The sequence below is a fragment of the Panulirus ornatus genome, chromosome 62, assembly GCF_036320965.1.
Source record: "Panulirus ornatus isolate Po-2019 chromosome 62, ASM3632096v1, whole genome shotgun sequence".
In the NCBI taxonomy this organism is placed as follows: Eukaryota; Metazoa; Arthropoda; class Malacostraca; order Decapoda; family Palinuridae; genus Panulirus; species Panulirus ornatus.
In genome coordinates, this window is record NC_092285.1 from 14,127,711 (window position 1) to 14,152,479 (window position 24,769).

General features: G+C 47.5%; 2 protein-coding genes across 5 annotated transcripts in view; one reads left to right on the top strand and one right to left on the bottom strand.

Annotated features, from left to right (window-relative positions):
• Positions 1–46: 46 nt before the first annotated feature.
• Positions 47–24,769, top strand: part of LOC139745747 (DNA polymerase lambda-like) — a 305,248-nt gene continuing 280,525 nt past the window's right edge. For 2 of the 4 annotated variants that reach the window (XR_011711933.1, XR_011711931.1), the window contains exons 1-2: positions 57–821; positions 18,436–18,519. The gene's annotated coding sequence lies outside the window, so the exon portion shown is untranslated. Of the gene's footprint in view, positions 822–18,435; positions 18,520–24,769 lie in introns of all 4 variants that reach the window. The other 2 variants (XM_071656272.1, XR_011711928.1) reach the window with 2 other exon arrangements.
• LOC139745703 (uncharacterized) overlaps positions 23,877–24,769 on the bottom strand; it is a 96,579-nt gene continuing 95,686 nt past the window's right edge. Inside the window, 1 exon segment of the mRNA XM_071656141.1 lies at positions 23,877–24,648. Coding sequence (XP_071512242.1) covers positions 24,076–24,648 — 573 coding nt within the window. The 3' untranslated portion in view covers positions 23,877–24,075.

Consider the following 24,769-nt stretch of genomic DNA (forward strand, 5'->3'; position numbering starts at 1 on the left):
CATATTTGGTGATGGTGGTGTGAGGAGCCGGCTGTATCACGGATCACCAGGCCACACGTTCAACATTCCTTCCCATACACAACACTGTCGTAACCTGGGCTGCAGACGTCCCAGCAAGAATATACATCTGACTCTCTGGCGATCGATCTAACCCGGGTTAGGAGGATTTATTTCAGTGCATCTTGACCTCACAGAAAGATGATAACAGGAGGACTCATCAACTTGGACATGGAAACATTAAAGTGCTGGAAAAGACTATCATTTCCATGTGATTTCCACTGGAATATAGTAAGCTACACGTTCTTTATCAAATGACTTATAATTCATAATAACGAATTTATCATTCACGAATTGGCAGATGTGATACGAAGTTGGACTCATCTGTGCTAAATAACACATTGATGATATGTGACATTTGGTTGGAGTTTATAGTTTGGAAATATGGAAAGACTGAGGGAAGGAAGGTTGCCAAGAGAAGGTGGATCTCACGACCTGTGTCACAAAACGGCGAGGAGCACGGAGGCAGTGGAGGCTACGTGAGCGAGTCTAACCTGCCGAGCACAGCCCGACCCGCGGTCACAAGTCTGGCCCATACAACACTTTCTCCCGATAGACTGGAGTGTTTGACGATAGATTGGAGTGTTTGACGATAAACTGGAGTGTTTGACGATAGACTGGAGTGTTTGACGATAGACAGGAATGTTTGACGATAGACAGGAGTGCTTAACGATAGACAGGAGTGTTTGACGATAGACAGGAGTCGTGATGGAAGAATATCCCAGTGACAGGCTGAGGGGTCCACCTGGAAACAGAAGACATAGGTAAGTACAATATGACGTTCCATCATTAGCTACGTCACTATATACCAGGATGTGTGTGTGTGTGTGTGTGTGTGTGTGTGTGTGTGTGTGTGTGTGTGTGTGTGTGTGTGTGTGAGGAACAAGTGTCTTCAGTTGTATCATCGAAGTCATGAAAGGTCCACCAGAACCCTACCTACTTCATACACACACACAATATCTTCACACATATATCCACATAGCAGTGACACAGACATACACACAAGAAACAGCCGGATAATGTTAACAGCAAACAATTTAAACTCACGTTAAAAAAGAAATATAAATTGCGTTGAAAGTGGTGTCGGGTTAGAGTAAGTGCCACGGTCGCTACTTACGAGACAACACAGTGTAAGATTAGATGGAAGTCAACAACAAAAAATCTCACGTTGATAAAACAAATGAGGACAGAGCGAGTCGTGTGAAGACACCGCTAACAAATGGATGAAGCAGGAATGACCAGTGATGTAGTACGATGCTCTAACGATGTCAAACGAGCCATGCGACACTGCCTGCGACGCGCGATACGACACCAGCTGCCGCACGGGAAAAACAAAGTACTCTCGAGCACAAAGAATTTCTCTGAATGAATGTGAAGGTTTTGTGAGGGTGTCAACTTGCATAATAGTGTGGACACTGTTTACATGTTTATCATGTTTGCCTAATTACACAAAGCTCCACGCCGGGCGCACACACACACACACACACACACACACACCACGTATGTACACATATGTACAGTTGTATGTATTGCAACTGTTACGGTTGTAACAGTGATATGGGAACAGTTGGTGGTGATGTTATAATAACACTGGTGGAGGAAGTTAATCATTGTAATTAATGTTGTTGTAAACCAGAGACTCCACACGTCCATGTTGGGTTGGAGCAGCGAGTGTAGTAATGTTGGAGAGAGGAAGGTGGTGGATTGAGGGTGATGATGTGGGAGAAGGGATGGTGTTACTGTTGGAGAAATGTTGTTGGGGAGAGAGCAGTGAGGGTGAAGCTATAGTACGGGTTGTGATGGAGCGAGGGTTGTGGTGATGAAGTGAGGGTTGTGGCGATGGAGCGAGGGTTGTGGTGATGGAGCGAGGGTTGTGGTGATGGAGCGAGGGTTGTGGTGATGGAGCGAGGGTTGTGGTGATGGAGCGAGGGTTGTGGTGATGGAGCGAGGGTTGTGGTGATGGAGCGAGGGTTGTGGTGATGGAGCGAGGGTTGTGGTGATGGAGCGAGGGTTGTGGTGATGGAGCGAGGGTTGTGGTGATGGAGCGAGGGTTGTGGTGATGGAGCGAGGGTTGTGGTGATGGAGCGAGGGTTGTGGTGATGGAGCGAGGGTTGTGGTGATGGAGCGAGGGTTGTGGTGATGGAGCGAGGGTTGTGGTGATGGAGCGAGGGTTGTGGTGATGGAGCGAGGGTTGTGGTGATGGAGCGAGGGTTGTGGTGATGGAGCGAGGGTTGTGGTGATGGAGCGAGGGTTGTGGTGATGGAGCGAGGGTTGTGGTGATGGAGCGAGGGTTGTGGTGATGGAGCGAGGGTTGTGGTGATGGAGCGAGGGTTGTGGTGATGGAGCGAGGGTTGTGGTGATGGAGCGAGGGTTGTGGTGATGGAGCGAGGGTTGTGGTGATGGAGCGAGGGTTGTGGTGATGGAGCGAGGGTTGTGGTGATGGAGCGAGGGTTGTGGTGATGGAGCGAGGGTTGTGGTGATGGAGCGAGGGTTGTGGTGATGGAGCGAGGGTTGTGGTGATGGAGCGAGGGTTGTGGTGATGGAGCGAGGGTTGTGGTGATGGAGCGAGGGTTGTGGTGATGGAGCGAGGGTTGTGGTGATGGAGCGAGGGTTGTGGTGATGGAGCGAGGGTTGTGGTGATGGAGCGAGGGTTGTGGTGATGGAGCGAGGGTTGTGGTGATGAAGTGAGGGTTGTGGTGATGGAGCGAGGGTTGTGGTGATGGAGCGAGGGTTGTGGTGATGGAGCGAGGGTTGTGGTGATGGAGCGAGGGTTGTGGTGATGGAGCGAGGGTTGTGGTGATGAAGTGAGGGTTGTGGTGATGGAGCGAGGGTTGTGGTGATGGAGCGAGGGTTGTGGTGATGGAGCGAGGGTTGTGGTGATGGAGCGAGGGTTGTGGTGATGTAGCGAGGGTTGTGGTGATGGAGCGAGGGTTGTGGTGATGGAGCGAGGGTTGTGGTGATGGAGCGAGGGTTGTGGTGATGGAGCGAGGGTTGTGGTGATGGAGCGAGGGTTGTGGTGATGGAGCGAGGGTTGTGGTGATGGAGCGAGGGTTGTGGTGATGGAGCGAGGGTTGTGGTGATGAAGTGAGGGTTGTGGTGATGAGCGAGGGTTGTGGTGATGGAGCGAGGGTTGTGGTGATGGAGTGAGGGTTGTGGTGATGAGCGAGGGTTGTGGTGATGGAAGTGAGGGTTGTGGTGATGAGCGAGGGTTGTGGTTATGGAACGAGGGTTGTGGTGATGGAGCGAGGGTTGTGGTGATGAAGTGAGGGTTGTGGTGATGGAGTGAGGGTTGTGGTGATGGAGTGAGGGTTGTGGTGATGGAGTGAGGGTTGTGGTGATGAAGTGAGGGTTGTGGTGATGAAGTGAGGGTTGTGGTGATGAAGTGAGGGTTGTGGTGATGAAGTGAGGGTTGTGGTGATGGAGCGAGGGTTGTGGTGATGGAGTGAGGGTTGTGGTGATGAAGTGAGGGTTGTGGTGATGAAGTGAGGGTTGTGGTGATGAAGTGAGGGTTGTGGTGATGAAGTGAGGGTTGTGGTGATGGAGCGAGGGTTGTGGTGATGAGTGAGGGTTGTGGTGATGAGTGAGGGTTGTGGTGATGGAGCGAGGGTTGTGGTGATGGAGTGAGGGTTGTGGTGATGGAGCGAGGGTTGTGGTGATGAAGTGAGGGTTGTGGTGATGGAGCGAGGGTTGTGGTGATGGAGTGAGGGTTGTGGTGATGGAGCGAGGGTTGTGGTGATGGAGTGAGGGTTGTGGTGATGGAGCGAGGGTTGTGGTGATGGAGTGAGGGTTGTGGTGATGAAGTGAGGGTTGTGGTGATGAAGTGAGGGTTGTGGTGATGGAGCGAGGGTTGTGGTGATGAAGTGAGGGTTGTGGTGATGAAGTGAGGGTTGTGGTGATGAAGTGAGGGTTGTGGTGATGGAGCGAGGGTTGTGGTGATGAAGTGAGGGTTGTGGTGATGAAGTGAGGGTTGTGGTGATGGAGCGAGGGTTGTGGTGATGAAGTGAGGGTTGTGGTGATGAAGTGAGGGTTGTGGTGATGAAGTGAGGGTTGTGGTGATGGAGCGAGGGTTGTGGTGATGAAGTGAGGGTTGTGGTGATGAAGTGAGGGTTGTGGTGATGGAGCGAGGGTTGTGGTGATGGAGCGAGGGTTGTGGTGATGGAGCGAGGGTTGTGGTGATGGAGCGAGGGTTGTGGTGATGAAGTGAGGGTTGTGGTGATGAAGTGAGGGTTGTGGTGATGGAGCGAGGGTTGTGGTGATGAAGTGAGGGTTGTGGTGATGAAGTGAGGGTTGTGGTGATGAAGTGAGGGTTGTGGTGATGAAGTGAGGGTTGTGGTGATGAAGTGAGGGTTGTGGTGATGAAGTGAGGGTTGTGGTGATGAAGCGAGGGTTGTGGTGATGGAGCGAGGGTTGTGGTGATGGAGTGAGGGTTGTGGTGATGGATGTAGGTTGGTGCCAGTCAGCACAAGGTTGGCTCTGGTACTGCTACTGTACAGGACACACGTCTTTACAGCCGTAGTAAAGATTGGTAGAGTGTTTGTCTTGGTCACATGAAGAGTGAGGTGTGTTGGCTCTGCCTCACATTCCATACACCACCAGCCCCACCCACACTGGAGCCAGACATCGCATCATCTCATATAACCATTTCTACGGTGATTATCCTCACCATAGTTCACATACGTTACGTTAAGTCTGATCAAGAAGATGCTACACATATTCATATTTCACACAACAGTTACTCATGGAGAGGAGTCGTCAGAGATACTGTTCAATCAAGTAATTATGTAGTTTCATGATCATCATCAAACTTCAGGTAATGACATACTCTACATCGCTCATTGCCCTTCAAATTCGACTCTCGTGCCTCACTCACTACTCCTTCCTGCTTCCTCATGCACTCATAATGACTCATGTTCCTCAGCAGGCATAGTTCGTACATGACCACATTTTTCCTCATTAACCATCTAACTTCCACATTTCATCCCTCAGTATCCTGTCTAACAGAACTATATCCCGTTTTCTGCAAGCCACACACTTCACCTGCACGGCTTCCACTCCGCCAGTTCCATGTACACACCCGACGCCTGCGTCTCGTGTGATCTTGATACACTCGCCACTTTCCAGTGTGGCTCACCCTCACAATGTCTTCCATACGCATGTCATCTCCTGGTTTCCTGACCCACAACTACTGTTCATTACTCGCCACCATCATGAAATGATCATAACCCACCACCTGCAGCCCCTCTCAGCACGTTCACACGCGACAACCTCCCTCCTGCACCTCCCTCAATGAACATATTATATTACAATGTCCAGTGGAACCCCCTCCCTCCGCGCCAAACAAAACCCCTGCCCTCACCCATGTACGTTTATGCAGAACATGTTCGTAAATCATGTGTTTCATGTCTTCAATCTTTTTTCTCCACACAGCTCGACAACGCAACATACTGTTCCCCATTTTCATTTACACCTGGACCTCCTCTTCCCCGCCCCCACCCACTCCAATCATACCCCCACTGCCACACTCCCCTCCCTTCCATGCAGATCCCTGGGCACCCATTTTCGTCCCTTGCCTCAAAAACTGTCAAAACATTCACTCAGCTCCTCCCAGCACATACTCCTTTCTATCTCACTTCTCCCACCAGCAGCTAGGTACATGTGCACCGAATGTAAATCTGCTTAGATGTTATGCCACATCAAAAATGAATTCATTTTCTTTTATTTCTGTAGCACACTTCCACAGTTCAGTCTTCATCAGAAGAGCCATCCTTACTCTGTCCTTCCCTTCTCCTCAATCCTAGACTTTACACCAGGAATAATCCTGAACCATACTGTACATGTTTACACAATTAATCCTGAACCATCCTGTACATGTTTACACAATTAATCCTGAACCATACTGTACATGTTTACACAATTAATCCTGAACCATACTGTACATGTTTACACAATTAATCCTGAACCATCCTGTACATGTTTACATAATAAGAAAGTGATTTTCGGAACCAAAATTCATCATCCAACTTCAGTGGCCTGAGGTAGGGAGGTCTCCTCCTCCCGTTCCATCTCAAACAAATGGTATGGATGCAGGAGAGAGGCAGGCAAGCACCAGGGTATACAGAACATACCACCGTGCACTGTTGTGGTGACGGGAGGGAAGCCTGGTGGTCCAGGATCATCTCATTGTGATAACTTGTGGCTCAACTGATCTTTACTTGTGAGTCAACGAAGAGTTGCTTCATGTACTGCGAGTACAAGTCTATAATGTGTCCCAGACTCTACTGTGCTGACTGGTAGAGTGATCTGTTCCCTGTATGTCATCTTGGTGAAGATACTCTCTCTCTCTCTCTCTCTCTCTCTCTCTCTCTCTCTCTCTCTCTCTCTCTCTCTCTCTCTCTCTCTCTCACGCCAGTCCTTCTCTGATCGTGCCTGAACCCACATACACACAGCTTGAGGTCCTGGAATCTGTTCTTCTCTTCTTACTTCACCTCCAACCTCAACAAGGTTACAATATCATCTCGACTGGTCTTCCTCCGTAAGACCAACCATCACTAATGGTTGGTCTAGGATCATGAACGAATGTATAGGAGTCACACACACACACACACACACACATACACACACCTCCACCTCGTTATCTTTCATCAAGTGATGTACAAGTGGCCACAACACAGAGTCTAACCAGACCTGCTTGACACCAAAGTACTGAGGCTTGTCGGCGCTTGTCTCGACGGCAACATTCCGGAGTGTGTCACGCTGGTCTCCGCCGCTCCTTGATAACTAAAGAGACGGACGGACCACAATAATGACTTCTGGCAACACGCTCCGTCGCCTCGCTGCAAAACTTTTACCCGAACATCTCCACCCCAGCTGAGCCCAGGGGAAACCTCCACCCCAGCTGAGCCCAGGGGAAACCTCCACCCCAGCTGAGCCCAGGGGATACCTCCACCCCAGCTGAGCCCAGGGGAAACCTCCACCCCAGCTGAGCCCAGGGTAAACCTCCACCCCAGCTGAGCCCAGGGGAAACCTCCACCCCAGCTGAGCCCAGGGGACACCTCCACCCCAGCTGAGCCCAGGGGAAACCTCCACCCCAGCTGAGCCCAGGGGAAACCTCCACCCCTCCTGCACCCCCATAATGTTATCTCTGACAACCAGATCCAGGACGAACACAAGGAAGACCTTACATCAAACGACTCTGCCGTTGTTCCTATAACCAAAGATGTACCTTCGCCAAGAACCATGTGTCTATATAGTGGCATGATCTGCACCTGCATGCTAGTCCTGAAGCCGATGCCACTCCAGGTAACTGGACCAGATTTTGGCACTCGTATCCCTCTGAAAATATTGGTATCCATGTCCATCTGGAGTGACTGCCAACCATCCCTATCTGAAGATATTGGCAGCCATGTCCACCTGAACGTTTATATGTGGCAACATCAGAAACACTTTCAGAGGTAATGAGAATGAACTATGCATGACCCACTTGTCTTAACTCGGTGCTTAGTATCGCTGACAACTGTACCTTCCAGGAAAAATGATCACTTAGCATTGTATAGAAGATGACATGACATGGACGCAAAGATGCCCCACTCTTAGACATCTCAGATGAAAGGGAGGAAATAAGAGTTATAGAAAAAGGGAATGACAACAGAGGGACTGTATGTCGACAGCTTCAATGTATGAGGAAGTAAGGAGGCTTAAGAACTGTCAAGGCGCAACACTGATGCTTAGATAAGAGTCGTTACTGGTATTATGGAATAAATGTAATGTGTTATCCGTCTTTCATGTGTAATAGACATGTCTCTTTCCTCAGATGGTAATAGACCTGTCTCTAGAGGAAACAGACAGTTGGAGTCGGAAAAAAAATATGATGGTAGAAACTCTATCTAACAGTGAAGGAACGGAACACTGAACTTACGTTTTTTGAAGTGTCAGACTAGGAGACAGTAGCCAGACCAGGAGACAGTAGCCAGGCTAGGAGACTGTAGTCAGACCAGGAGACAGTAGCCAGGCCAGGGGACAGTAGCCAGACCAGGGGACAGTAGCCAGGCCAGGGGACAGTAGCCAGACCAGGAGACAGTAGCCAGACCAGGAGATTGTAGCCAGACCAGGAGACTGTGGCCAGACCAGGAGACAGTAGCCAGACCAGGAGACTGTGGCCAGACCAGGGGACAGTAGTCAGACCAGGAGACAGTAGCCAGACCAGGAAACTGTAGCCAGACTAGGAGACAGTAGTCAGACCAGGGGACAGTAGCCAGACCAGGAGACAGGCAAGCAATTACGTTCATGGGCAGAAGCCAAAGTACTTCCTTCAAATTTGTAAAGAGAAAAATCAGTATTGTGAGGAATAATGCTGGTCAGGTTAGGTCAGGTTAGGTTAGGTTAGGTTAGGTTAGGTTAGGTTAGGTTAGGTTAGGCGAGACGTGGCGTGGGAGAAGTGTGAGTGAACAGTTCTTGAGTGAAGTGTGTCAAGGAGGGTGAGAGGTAGGATTCGTCCTCACAGACATGAGAGGAGTACATCATCCTCCGTCATCCATGTACACTCAGAAAAAGTGTTTCAAGAGAGAAGGTATATATTTCGTCAGACTCCAAGAAAAATTATCTCCATTATGTGACCAGTGCACAGACAAGCATGAGGGATGTATGAAGAGGGAGACAACGGGAGGAGGGATGTATGAAGAGGGAGACAACGGGAGGAGGGATGTATGAAGAGGGAGACAACGGGAGGAGGGATGTATGAAGAGGAAGACAACGGGAGGAGGGATGTATGAAGAGGGAGACAATGGTCATAAGAGGGCGGTCAGCAGGGAGAGGGAGGTGTGTAGCGAGTGTGTGGAAGGCGACGACTGAACACAAAATGTCATGATGTCTCGTGTGAACGATCGTTAACACGATGTTGATGAACTACAACGTTCAGACGTGGAAAGGATTAGTTTAATGTAACATGAAGGACGATGGCCTCTGTCTGTAATGGACGCTCAGTATCCTGGACGAAGGTAAGAGTATACAGGATGACACGGCCTCCCACCAGGCACGGTGACACAGCCTCCCACCAGGCACGGTGACACGGCCTCCTGGCAGGCACGGTGACACAGCCTCCTGGCAGGCACGGTGACACGGCCTCCTGGCAGGCACGGTGACACGGCCTCCTGGCAGGCACGGTGACACGGCCTCCTGGCAGGCACGGTGACACAGCCTCCCACCAGGCACGGTGACACAGCCTCCCACCAGGCACGGTGACACGGCCTCCTGGCAGGCACGGTGACACGGCCTCCTGGCAGGCACGGTGACACGGCCTCCTGGCAGGCACGGTGACACGGCCTCCTGGCAGGCACGGTGACACAGCCTCCTGGCAGGGGTGACACAGCCTCCTGGCAGGCACGGTGACACACAGTCAAAGAATGCCACATAGTTAGTAGTGTTCGTGGAATGATGGACCAGAAAGAGCGAAACAAAAAAGAAACATTAGATTTTGAACACTTAAGTTCAGAGGTCAACTACCATCATACGCAGAGGATTCCAGGGAAGTCAGGCGTACAACGCCAGCGTTATGGTGAAGCAGGAAGATGCTCGACCCTTGACGAGGACACACGAGTACACACTCGACCCTTGACGAGGACACACGAGTACACACTCGACCCGTGACGAAGACACACGAGTACACACTCGACCCTTGACGAAGACACACGAGTACACACTCGACCCTTGACGAGGACACACGAGTACACACTCGACCCGTGACGAAGACACACGAGTACACACTCGACCCTTGACGAAGACACACGAGTACACACTCGACAATTGACGAGGACACACGAGTACACACTCGACCCTTGACGAGGACACACGAGTACACACTCGACCCTTGACGAGGACACACGAGTACACACTCGACCCTTGACGAGGACACATACGTACACATTACAGTCAGGGATTACAAAAGACCCAGCGGCAGGCAGTACAGCGGCAGGCAGTACAGCGGAAGGCAGTACAGCGGAAGGCAGTACAGCGGCAGGCAGTACAGCGGAAGGCAGTACAGCGGAAGGCAGTACAGCGGCAGGCAGTACAGCGGCAGGCAGTACAGCGGAAGGCAGTACAGTGGACATTTCCGTCTGTAAATGGTAGTTAATATGTAACGGTTAAGCTGTGGTGCACCAGAGGAACTCATGAGCTACCAAGCCACCAGCACCAGTGGAGGACAGACTCATGTCTTAAGATGTGGGTCGACCTGACTCTGGGGTTGTCTGGCTCCGTCCTACCACTATCAGCAGTCACCCCGCACGCTAGGTTCTGCAGGCTCTGTGTGTGTGTGTGTGTGTGTGTGTGTGTGTGTGTGTGTGTGTGTGTGTGTGTGTGTGTGTGTGTGTGTGTGTGTGTTGGTCGTATTCCTGCTAGTCTTGGGAAGGGAGACCGGCAGGTGCCCACCCATGGCTTCGGGGCCCGGCTCCCACCCACAACTCCGCCCAATATACTTATTTTAGGATATGGTGGCGCAGCGCTGGAGGGTTGTATAAATATATATTGAGGTCGCCACCCCACCCATCCCCTGCTTATGGAGGGACACAGTTACTGAACACGTACATGAAGAACAGCTGATAGTGTGACTTGAAGAACCTCTGCAATCAGGATGTGAGCGTACATACACTGGATACTTTCACATTGATTAACGTAAGTTAATGATTATTACCTCTCCCATAATACACACACACACACACACACACACACACACACACGCACTTTTACAATATCTTTCGTATATTTAACCAGGAAGTTCATTTCCATTACTTTCAAGGAAAATGCCTCATAAAGTTATCTAGTTCTGTACTGAACCAGACCAGTGGCATCCATCTTGATAAGATGGCCTGGTCTCCCAGTAAGGTAGAGGACCTGGTCTCCCAGTAAGGTAGAGGACCTGGTCTCCCAGTAAGGTAGAGGACCTGGTCTCCCAGTAAGGTAGAGGACCTGGTCTCCCAGTAAGGTAGAGGACCTGGTCTCCCAGTAAGGTAGAGGACCTGGTCTTCCTTAAAAGAACTCGTCAAGTTATATATTTTCGCTTCACAAGTTATTAATGGTCTCACGAAACAAGTGTTTTTGCTGTGTCAGCTCAGGCGTATTTTGTCTCCTCGTGAGGAATTGTTGAGGGTGTAAAAGTGTGTTCGCCGGTAGGCAATATGCACCTCTGGGGCTGTATGATGCATGGGTCATAGTTGTTGTGCTAGTGGTTGTGGCATACCACATTAGTGAGGTCATCACCGCTTCCTTCCCTGGCTTATGAGACCCGCCACTTGTGGACTCCATATTCGAAAAATAGTTTGCTCCATTTTACGTCTGATTCCGAAAACTTATAAGTTTACTGGCGACTTATGGTTCATGTGCTGGTGAGAGACGGAGCAATGTCTCCAGGGTGCAGTGTCTCTAACAAAGTCTTGGGCTCTGCTCTATATCTGATAGGTAGCTCTAACAAAGTCCTGGGCTCTGCTCTATATCTGATAGGTAGCTCTAACAAAGTCCTGGGCTCTGCTCTATATCAGATGAGCAGCTCTGACACACCTGGTGTGGATGATAACTTCAGGCGTCATGCGTACTGCAACATATGTGGCTCCATTATAAAGCTGTGTATGTCTCTTGTCAAGCAAGCAGCGGAGGATATGATGTGGGCAATACCGTAGTACACTTCCTTGAACTTAATAAACTCCGATGCCAAGAGATGAGTAATCCACACGAGCAGAAGCATGGCTACTCTGTACTAGATTTTACAAGTTATTGTATAAGAAAATATTCGTCAGTGATTCGCTTTTATTACTACGTTATTGGTGGATTATCAAAAGCGGGACAGAGCCTACGAGACAAGCTCATAAAAACGTTTACTTTCAACTATCATACGAAAACATAAGTAAACTACTTTACTGACCACTTATCACAATTTCAGACCTTCAGGTGATATCTTCCCTGTACCTTGTGTGACCGTGTGTGTGTGTGTGTGTGTGTGTGTGTGTGTGTGTGTGTGTGTGTGTGTGTGTGTGTGTGTGTGTGTGAGGAGAGCAGATCTGTCGTGACATCGACCATGGCCATATCTCACCAGAATATTGAGTGTGCAGCCCCACCAACATCCCGCCCCGGGCGCGCTATTACTCACACTCATCTCCACAGAGGCGTCAGGAGAGGCCCATCTGCCCGGGAAGACTGTTTCCTAACACTGGGAGAATCTTTGCAGTTCTTTAACACATATCATGGAACATGGCTGTGTTAGGGACGGCACGAACCACGCTGGACCCTCCAGCCTTACACCCGGTCCTCGAGACAGACTCTGAAAGAAATTGGGGAGAGGGTACACAGCAACGACAATAATCTCCCTTTATAGCAGTTTACGTGAAGGGGAGAAAGATGCCAATGGCTAATCTGGGTAGTACGGGCGGGGCTCCCAGCGAGGGGGACGGATATATACAGCGTGGGCGTGAAATAGAGGCTTGTGGGGCGTCGCATCTCGTGACAACACGTTAATGACTGTCGAAGCCACTGGCACACAGTAGCTGGTCTCTTATACAGGACCACTGGCACACAGTAGCTGGTCTCTTATACAGGACCACTGGCACACAGTAGCTGGTCTCTTATACAGGACCACTGGCACACAGTAGCTGGTCTCTTATACAGGACCACTGGCACACAGTAGCTGGTCTATGATACAGGACCACTGGCACACAGTAGCTGGTCTCTTATACAGGACCACTGGCACACAGTAGCTGGTCTATGATACGTGGTCAGACCTGTTCCTCCATAGTATATATGAATGGTCTCTCTCTCTCTCTCTCTCTCTCTCTCTCTCTCTCTCTCTCTCTCTCTCTCTCTCAGTATCATCATGGCCCTCCTGTGTGGTAGTAACATCACGACAAACAATCACCTCTGGACACGCCTATGTAAAAGACCAACAAATTCTATCATGGCCACATCAGTAATAATGATAATAACAATAACAACAACAACAACAACAACAATAATAATAATGATAATAATAATAGTAATGATAATAATGATAATAATAATAATAATAATAATAATAATAATAATAATAATAATTATAATTCCGTTCCAACCCACAAAACAAGCGTATGATTCGCTTCAAGTTAACCAGTGAATCTTGAAGTGCAAGGAAAACAGTAAATAAGCTTGACACAAAGTACACATCTTGTAACCTCTCAAGAAATGTTCAGTTAAACCCCACCAACGACTTGTTGAAACAACGAATTAACATTAATCTCACTTGCCGCTAAGGACCGGCTATCAAATTCCACACGTCTGGCAGGCAGGAGGAAGACATGATAATGAGACACATCTAATGTCCTGACGCGACTACACTACACTACACTACACTACACTACACTACACTACACTACACTACACTATACTACACTACACTACACTACACTATACACTACACTACACTAGACACAGTATATGTTAACCGCGGACTGCAGGTCGGCCAGGTTGGCCGCTGTGCTGTCTTGACTATTATCACAACACATAACCTCCCTCACAACCCACCACGACCACCACCTGGCTAACTGTCTAATGTTACGCCAACAAAAATTAAAACTTAAGCTGTTAAAAGGCAAGAAAATTGTATTTAGAATTTTTCTTTCCAGTTTGTAAAGCCCATCTTTCTGACACACACAACATTTTCTGTGTGTGTGTGTGTGTGTGTGTGTGTTCTATATATATATATATATATATATATATATATATATATATATATATATATATATATATATATGGTTGTTTAATTTGTTTATGGATGGGGTTGTTAGGGAGGTGAATGCAAGAGTTTTGGAGAGAGAGGCAAGTATACAGTCTGTTCTGGATGAGAGGGCTTGGGAAGTGAGTCAGTGGGAGTGGATTTGGCAGCGGATGGAACCATGGAAGCGGAAGTCAGTCATGGGGGGGGGGGGGGTTCTGGGAGGTTTGAAGAATGTGTGGAAAGCGAGAATGTTATCTCGGTGAGCAAAAATGGGTATGTTTGAAGGAATAGTGGTTCCAACTATGTTATATGGTTGCGAGGCGTGGGCTATAGATAGAGTTGTGCGGAGGAGGGTGGATATGTTGGAAATGAGATGTTTGAGGACAATATGTGGTGTGAAGTGGTTTGAGCAAGTAATGAAAGGGTAAGAGAGATGTGCGGTAATAAAAAAGAGTGTGGTTGAGAGAGCAGAAGAGGGTGTATTGAAATGGTTTGATCACATGGAGAGAATGAGTGAGGATATATGTGTCAGAATTGGAGGGAACGAGGAGAAGTGGAAGACCAAACTGGAAGTGGAAGGATGGAGTGAAAAAGATTTTGAGCGATCAGGGCCTGAACATGCAGGAGGGTGAAAGGCGTGCAAGGAATAGCGTGAATTGGAACGATATGGTACACCGGGGTCGACGTGCTGTCAATGGATTGAACCAGGGCATGTGAAGCGTCTGGGGTAAACCATGGAAAGTTTTGTGGGGCCTGGATGTGGAAAAGGAGCTGTGGTTTCGGTGCATTATACATGACAGCTAGAGACTGAGTGTGAACGAATGTGGCCTTTGTTGTCTTTTCCTAGCGCTACCTAGTGCGCATGCGGGGAGGAGGGGACCGTCATTTCATGTGTGGCGGGATGGCGACGGGAATGAATAAAGGTAGCAAGTATGAATTATGTATATGTGTATATATGTATATGTCTGTGTATTTATATATATGCATGCGTTGAAATGTATAGGTAGGTATATGTGCGTGTGTGGATGTGTATGTATATACATGTGTATGTGGGTGGGTTGGGCCATTCTTTCGTCTGTTTCCTTGCGCTACCTCGCTAACGTGGGAGACAGCGACAAAGTAAAATAGAACAGAAATATATATATTGGAAAGGATCACAATTTAGCGCGTGATCAAGTATATTCCTACGAGTCCACGGGAAAATGAAACGATAAGTTCCCAAGTGTACTTTCGTGTAATAGTCACATCATCAGGGAAGATACAGCCACATGTTTACCAAATGGCGTCCTAGCTACGTCTCTTCGTTGCATGTCAACTGACATATTTCTTTCTTGTATCTTACACGGGGAGCAGACCACAAGACAGTCCAGCCTCATTCTGGAGAGTAACAAGCCATGCAACAAACAGGTCCCTCAGGGAAGCTAACCAGGCAGCAGCAGCAGCTATGACCGTCCCTTACTCTCAACATAAACAACAGCTGATGGAGATTTAAACTGGCACCTCGCGAACACCAGGTGATCACAGCTGGCTGCCCCACACAACAGCCATGCGCAGCTGTTACCTGGCCAAAGTGATACCAAAACACTGTCCATGTATGTACAATGGGAGGTACAACGTAGCAGAGGCCAAACATGTATGTCTGGTACAGTACATAATGTGGCAACGCTGAGAAAACAGAGCTCTGAAATGCACGATATGGACGCACCTGCCACGCTTCTCTACCACTCCTCCTGCTCTCCACCACACACTCTCGTCTTAAGCCTTGTCATCATCAACTCTACTACATGTATAGTGTGCAGACTGTATGAGTATCGTGATGTATGAATACTGAATATATTTACTCAATGAAATATTGAAAGACCAAAAATAGAGGAAGGGAATGTGTCGGGGTATCCTGTGGGCTTCCCCTTCAGAAACACATAACAGAAGGTTGACCACAACGTACCGCCTCACATGTTACTGTCACGATGTCCCTACATGTGTGACGTCATCACACCCAACATGTGCGCACAACAGTGACGTATACGGTTAATAAAGACTTACTGGTAACTCAACCAGCCTGACATCCTGAGGTAACATTACACCATGAAGTAAGTGGCGAGTGGTCAATATGGTCAGAAATATTACAAAGAAACCATGTGATTACTTGACGCACATCTTCCTCTCATCTCAACACCACCAGAGCAACACATGTTGACAACGGCCACAGCAACACACGCCACCTTACCCCCCCCCACCCACCCCACCCCCAACTTCCCCCGAGTCCAGTTTGAAAAGTTACCTCCCCTCCAACTCTGCTCCTCCACCATGGCCCCGCCAGCCAGTTCTTACTTAATACCTCTCAATATCATGTGCTCATAAATGATTGTTGACCCGACACAACAGTCGTGACCCGGGGATTCCTGGACAGACGAACAAACTTGTGTACACATGACGTACGTAACAACATCAAACATACATGAGGAAGGTCACTGGTACAATGGATGATACATGAACACAAGATCCTCACACTGACACCCTGTCTACTGTCTTGTGAAATCAAGTCAACACAGTAACTAGCAGAACATAGCAATCAATGTCCAAACAAATGAAACAGGAAACAGACTAATCAGAAACTGTCATCCATAGCGGGAAAATAATGTCTTACCTGCACGTCTAGTATCCTCGGTGGGTGATGCAGTCACCACACTCTCCTGTACAGCCATGTACGTCTCTACCTTCATCTTCCTCAAACACAACCAACTCTCCTCATCCATCCCCACACGCTGCAGGTGACGTGGCCGCTCCTGGTGACTTCGTTGATGTTCTGCCGAGGGTATCTTGTCTGATGTGGTGGCCAGCAGTGTTGTGGCCTGAGTTGTGAAGGTCTTCTCGTCTGTGAGAATAATCCTTGACGAAAACTCTGGATCTCACTTCAAGTAACGCCCTGCGCACCCGAGGCTGTTCACACGGGCTCTCTCGTCCAGATTTTCCTTAATGACGGTTGATCTGTAGTGGACGCCGACCTTGTGAACATGGTTTTCTTCTGTAGAACTAGACAGTGAAGGAGATCCTGGACAGCTGCTACACTGGCGACGGGATCCGCTGCTACTGACTGCAAGAATTTCTTGCTCTGCTTCAGGTTTGGTGTTCGTGACCTCGGCCGAGCTCATGGATTCACTACACCATTTGTAAACAGTAGCCTGGATCACACTATGTTCCCTTACTATGGCGGCAGTATCAGGACCCGCCCTGCTTCACTCCTATTACTCACTGAAGGTTAACATTCCGTGTTCTTCATCCATTTGGACTGATGGTCTAAGCTTGATGCAACTCCGTTACCTTCTGATAGCAGACCGAAGCAGCAGTAGTCTCTGTCAGTACCGATGTCCGGGTTATCAAAGTGATGACTTAACACTGTCTCGAACATTGTTTCGAACGGCAGGTGAAAACGAACATACTGGGTGAGGCAGGCAGGGAGGGAGGCACACATGGGCAGTGCTGGATGATGATCGCAAACTTCCAATGTTGTTGTCGTACTTCAGGAAATGGAAACTTCAGAGAATCACTTTCCATGTGTTTCATCTTTTGAAGATGAGTTGACAGGCATGGAACTGAACAAATTATTAATAAAACTTGTGATGTTATGAAATATCTGTCATACTGTAATCAGAACAGACATCCGATCCCTTTGAAATCCACTGGAGTAGTACAGATATTTACACAATTTCTATAATAAATGTTCTTTCCTTATTCCCGAAGTGTCTATGATATGAAATCAAATCCCTGGGATCCAACACACATAGAAATATAAGAAATGATAAATCACAATCATTATACACGATTGAAAAACTATGTAAGAAAATAAGATCTATATTGTATCAGGGAGAGGAGGGAGAGAGATAGGTTGAAATTTTGGATGATGTGTGACTAGCATCAGAGGACGATGTTGTAACCTGAAGGAACATCTTTCTACGTCGCTCAGGACCAAAGTTCTGACCATACATCGCGGGGCGTCGAAAATTGTTTCCCTGAACATCCATATATTCCACTGTCACCAGAACGTTTGGGCAGCCTTGGTATAAACAGATTCGGCTAAAATAACTCTAACAACGGCCATCGTAGACATGGGTGGGTGGTAACTGACGCCTAGTGCGATGTTGGCGTGAGAAACTCACAAGACCTGACTTGAGGGAAGCTATGGTACCGACCATGTCACCGGGGTTACATGACCTCATTCAGCCTGGGGCGGGCGGGGGCGGGGGTAATAACTGTTATCAAAGTATGATCAGCAACGGGTTGTCTCGCTTTCCTATAAATCATGATATAAATCTTGAAAATACTTCAAGTTTTAATCCACATAGTAACATAACAATATATGGCTCAAACGTATTCCATGATCCGAGAACAAATGTTATTCATAATTGATCTTTCTGTACATTTCCTGATGTTATAATCAGTTAGCAGTCTTGAGGGATCAATGTTAACGTTGTGCATGTAAAAGTAATCTGATCAGTGATCATAATGAGAGCAGGACAACACAGGCCACACAGAGAAGTAGTCGTGGTCAGATATTTTCGTCCGTTGTGTCATATTGTTAACACTGTTGAGGTAAACAGACATTTTTTACTGACTGTACATATATGTATTTATCTTTGGTTTGGTTCCAGGTATGAGAGTCGTGCTGTGTAGGATGGATCAGCACGAGGCTCGACAACTTCACATTCATGGCTCTGTGTACACCAGGTCGCAAGGTAAGTCACATCTCTTATTGTTCCTGACTAACGTTATGTTGAACCGTAGATCTCCTGTACTATATTGTACCGTACTGTACTGTACTGTACTGTACTGTACTATACTGTACTGTATTGTACTATACTGTACTGTACTGTACTGTACTGTACTGTACTATACTGTACTGTATTGTACTATACTGTACTGTACTGTACTGTACTGTACTGTACTGTACTGTACTGTACTATGCAGAAGCACTAAGTAATGATATTAATCCTGAATGATCATCGGTCAGGGAATCAATACATAATGTTCTCGCTTTACTTGGAGAAACAAATCAAAAACTTCGAAGTAAAGACAAAATCCAAGATGAACTAAGAAGCGTCTTGACCTTGTGTGGATCTGTCGTGTGAGTGAGCTCTGCTTCATGATGAAACGTGAAGCAGTTTGGTATCAGCAAAGTTTTCTTCTCAGCGGTTTGGATATCCACAGACCACTTCCTGCCAACATCAGAATCTTGAGGTCATTGCAAAGAATGTATCTTTTAAGGAATGTTTTATATATGTTAACATTATATATGTTAACATTATATACGTATAACATTATATATGTTAACATTATATACGTATAACATTATATATGTTAACATTATACACGTACAACAGACATGAAAATATGAAACCCACGTTGTGTGGGTTTCATATTTGTGTGTCTGAGGTAGATGTTACCCACGTACTCCACCGTAGTTAACTTTTAGCCACTTATGACGGCAGCTGTTGCCCGGGGGGTGGGGGGGTAGGGAGATGGTACAACCTTAATGATAATAAGTTTACATCTGGTATTTGGTGCGGAATTAGACAACTGAGAACAATATAACTCAATTGTTGTAACGCATGACACAGATGGATGTTGGAGGTGTAGTTCCGAGAAAACCATGGCCTCGGAATCGCTCGTAAACACCATAAAACAATAACTTAAGATGTCATTAAGTTGACAGAAAACGTAATGTGGAAATATATGTGCGAGTCGTCAGAGTCGAGCAACAAATTGCACACATGTTGTCTCAAGTTCATTTTGCTCCGTAAAATGTTATCTTGATATGTTCAAGAATTCACTTGTTCAAATATCATCAGACTTACAATGTTTGCCCAGAATATCTAAATATCTGGCTGAAGACTCATTTACTTCTCACCTAATTCTTCTACAAGACCTGCCTGCCCTTAATTTCAAGGGAATGTAAGAAGGTCTTAAGTGTCTCTGGTGCACAAGGCGTTACGATGTGGACGGGGCAGGTGAGGAAGCCATCAACTTAAGCTTATTCTGGTCTGGCAGGCCCGTGGTGCACCTGCGCCCGACCTCTCCTCCTTCACCTTAGGTGCTGTGCCGCCTGAAACCTGTGCCAGAGCAGTTGGTTACGAGCGAGGCATCACGTCGAGGACCTGACTCCTGTGAGATATCAATCATCCATCTTGGTAGATGGCGCAGCCAGATCCCTCCTCTGCTTCTCTCACAGGCACCCGTAACCTCCGTCCATGTCCCCACACAACACATCTAGATTTTCCTCTCGCGTTCCAGAGCTACGTGTGTGACGTCGTACATTCTAAATGATCATTAAATGGTTGCCTTGTGTGGGTCAAGTGTAACAGTGTAGTGAGGCAGATGAAATTCATCCTTACATTCTTTAACTCAAAATTATAATTTTGTCGTGTGGATGTTTTGTTATCATTTTGTCGTGTGGATGTTTGGTATCATTTACTGTTATTTTGACTACACTCCTAGTACTGGATCTTGTGATAATATATATATAGAACAAACACTGGCTCAATCATGATAACCGTCGCAAAACATTCTAATGCGATTATTCAATTATAGAGATCGGCATATAATCAACATCCAATAATAATGATAACGATAATAATAATCATAATGATAATGATATATAAATTCGTGACTATGAAGCAGGAAGCAAATAAACCCAGGATGGTAGATGGCATTCGATAATGTCCAGGAGAGGTTGGCTGGTGCCAGGCCAGCACGCAAGCCTCCCATGTCATAACAGCATTCAAGTGTCTGCTTGCCTCGAGCCAGCAAGCATGTCCTTGGTGCGTTCCTTCGCTTGAAGTCATTACTGCAGCCAGGTCAGCTTGGCACAGACCTTGCGTAAATAACGAAGGTGACTTTCGTCCAAGAATAAGAACATATAATGACTTAATGCCACATTGTTTACTGACCCGCTTAGAACTGCTACAGGAACACCTACCAACAGACCACACAACGAAGACATTCCACACTCTCACGCGATCTCACACACGAAAAAAAATTCCGACGACCAATATTACATATTTGAAACATACATATCATATATCAAGCTAACTAGTCCAGTATATTCCATGAATGACAACTTTCTTGTTACATCAAAGTAAGGCTGAACGTAACAATTTGCATACAGTTCATAACCACATGTGTGTGGACATGGCCGGGAGACGTTATGTACAGACCCGGCATACAGTGCCCCTCCCGCCCGTCCTCACTCATGTATACTGTGCACGTGTTCTACCATCAAGCTGGGGACGTGTTCTACCATCAAGCTGGGACGTGTTCTACCATCAAGCTGGGGACGTGTTCTACCATCAAGCTGGGGACGTGTTCTACCATCAAGCTGGGGACGTGTTCTACCATCAAGCTGGGGAGCGTGTTCTACCATCAAGCTGGGGACGTGTTCTACCATCAAGCTGGGGACGTGTTCTACCATCAAGCTGGGGACGTGTTCTACCATCAAGCTGGGGAGCGTGTTCTACCATCAAGCTGGGGACGTGTTCTACCATCAAGCTGGGGACGTGTTCTACCATCAAGCTGGGGACGTGTTCTACCATCAAGCTGGGGACGTGTTCTACCATCAAGCTGGGGACGTGTTCTACCATCAAGCTGGGGACGTGTTCTACCATCAAGCTGGGGGAGCGTGTTCTACCATCAAGCTGGGGACGTGTTCTACCATCAAGCTGGGGACGTGTTCTACCATCAAGCTGGGGACGTGTTCTACCATCAAGCTGGGGACGTGTTCTACCATCAAGCTGGGGACGTGTTCTACCATCAAGCTGGGACGTGTTCTACCATCAAGCTGGGGACGTGTTCTACCATCAAGCTGGGGAGCGTGTTCTACCATCAAGCTGGGGACGTGTTCTACCATCAAGCTGGGGAGCGTGTTCTACCATCAAGCTGGGGACGTGTTCTACCATCAAGCTGGGGAACGTGTTCTACCATCAAGCTGGGGACGTGTTCTACCATCAAGCTGTGGACGTGTTCTACCATCAAGCTGGGGACGTGTTCTACCATCAAGCTGGGGACGTGTTCTACCATCAAGCTGGGGACGTGTTCTACCATCAAGCTGGGGACGTGTTCTACCATCAAGCTGGGGACGTGTTCTACCATCAAGCTGGGGACGTGTTCTACCATCAAGCTGGGGACGTGTTCTACCATCAAGCTGGGGACGTGTTCTACCATCAAGCTGGGGACGTGTTCTACCATCAAGCTGTGGACGTGTTCTACCATCAAGCTGGGGACGTGTTCTACCATCAAGCTGGGGACGTGTTCTACCATCAAGCTGGGGACGTGTTCTACCATCAAGCTGGGGACGTGTTCTACCATCAAGCTGGGGACGTGTTCTACCATCAAGCTGGGGACGTGTTCTACCATCAAGCTGGGGACGTGTTCTACCATCAAGCTGGGGACGTGTTCTACCATCAAGCTGGGGACGTGTTCTACCATCAAGCTGGGGACGTGTTCTACCATCAAGCTGTGGACGTGTTCTACCATCAAGCTGGGGACGTGTTCTACCATCAAGCTGTGGACGTGTTCTACCATCAAGCTGGGGAGCGTGTTCTACCATCAAGCTGGGGACGTGTTCTACCATCAAGCTGGGGAGCGTGTTCTACCATCAAGCTGGGGACGTGTTCTACCATCAAGCTGTGGACGTGTTCTACCATCAAGCTGGGGAGCGTGTTCTACCATCAAGCTGGGGAGCGATACCCTGAAGCTTGGTAGCTGGGGAGCGATGGATCATGTGTTGATCACTGTTCGTGACAACGTAAGATACATGAAGAACAATACATTGTACAACATTGATTACTTGAAGATATCATTTATAATGATAATGTGAATTGTTACGTAAGACGTTTGATCATTATGTGTGACCAACAAGATAACGTAACGTAACGTAACGGGATTCACTGACAGTCCTCCGTGAGGGTTGACGGAGCAACAGACAGGCTGGTTGGTTAGCGCAGGTGTTGACCCCACGTGACCAGACGTACGAGGGCAGCAACACTAACTATAGCTGTGACCCCAGCTAACATGGAGACCATCACATCAACCAACCATTAGATGCAAATTTATCAAATTACCAGAATAAATTACTTATAATATTCATAGTTTATAGTCACGTCACTCCACTGCGATCGGTTTTTTTCTTTCAGTTGAGGTAACGTGGTTAAGAAGCAGTCTCCACTGGACACTTTGTGTGTGTGTGTGTGTGTGTTGGGATCTGCCTCAGTCTTGAATGTGTTCTTCTCAGTTCTGGTCTCAGTCATCATTCTGTTCACATATTCTCTCCATATACATAAGAACACAGGAACATCTGATAATGTATAGGCCATTACCTTATGACAAGGTCTTCTGTTGATCTATATATTTCAATGCTCTTGTATCCCACGTAGGTTTGAAATGTATGTAATCACAAGAAGACTCTCTCCCCTCCTACTACCTCCACACACACATACAAAAACAAGCAAGAATTACTGAAATAATCATGAAACTCTTCACCCACGAATGAAAAGGAATCCTGACTGGCCCCAGTCATATTATAGACTTCTACCTAGATCACATCCCAGACATGTGAACTTGTTTTGGGCGTTGCCCACGAAACTTGTATTCCATTGCGGTCAGAAGTTGTCTGTGGTCTTATAAAACTCCGTACATTCTTGACTGCAGACTGTCAGTAGCTTCTTGTAAACCGTGAAATGTTACAGGAATTGAGAAACCCACTGGTCCTGACGTCATGCAGACAGTAAGATGTGTTTGAGAGAGCAGCAGGGGCGTGGTGCTGGCTGGCCATGCCCCATGAGTACGAGTACTGCAACAGCCGGGAGCTCGGGTTGTGGCTTGTGTGGGGAGCTAGAAGAGGCAGGAGTCGACATGGTTAGGATGTGTATAGGGTGGAAGTGTGTGTGGAAGTTGGTGCATTGTACTACTGTCACAGTGAACTACCTGAACAGCTAAATTCCAATCGATTTGTTCATCTTGCTTCATCTTTTGTAGATTTGTGTTCAAGAGGAAAATGACATACATCTGCTCCACAGTTAAGGGTCATAGACATACATAGTTTTCAAAGCAATTTATTGTTTGCATATAATCCATTGGACCATAGAAAATAATGTTGCACTGAGAATCCACACCACAGAATTAGTTGCGGCACTAATTCTGATCACGTCTGCAGTAGCATCTTGGCAAGCTGTAGCGGGAAGTCATGAATGAAACTTAAAGAGTTAGTCGTGCGGACAGACTTTCCAGTTCCCGGGTGATCAAAGTGCAACATGTGGTAAGGAAGGTTCTAAATGAGTGATGAGACGGCCACCAACACCTCGTTCTTCGTAATCCTCCAGCTCCTGCTGGGCCTTACGGAACTTGGCCAAGTTGAGGGCAGCGATCTCCTCGGCCTCCTCGATCTGCCGCTTGTAGGTCTTGATCTTCTGCTGGAGTGTATCAACCAGGTCCTGCATCTTCTCGTGGTTCTTCCTGTCTTCCTCAGACTGGAAGGTGAGTTCCTTCAGATGTCTCTCGCACTTCCTCAGGTTCTTTTGAGCTTCTGCATAGCGACTCGACTCGTCCGTCAACTGAACCTCCAGTTCATGGATGCGATTTTCCAGCTTACTCAAGGCGGCCTTGCCCGTCTTAATGAGAATATTCTCATTCTCTTCAATGCGAATCTGCAGCTCCTTGACGGTAACTTCCAGAGCCTTACGCATCTTCTCCTGAAGTTGGGAGTGTTCCTGTTCGGCACGAAGTTCGTCAGCCAAGCGGGCGGCGTCCATCATAGCCTTCTTCGCCTTGTCCTCAGAGTTCCTAGCTTCACTGACTATTTCATCAAAATCAGCCTGGTAAGAAATGCAAAAGACAAAGTTTACTATCTTGCGTATCTGGATCAAATGTGTACATAGAAAAACTGAGTAAGGAGTCATCTGACTACACAAACATTATATCTATCAGCACTTTTAT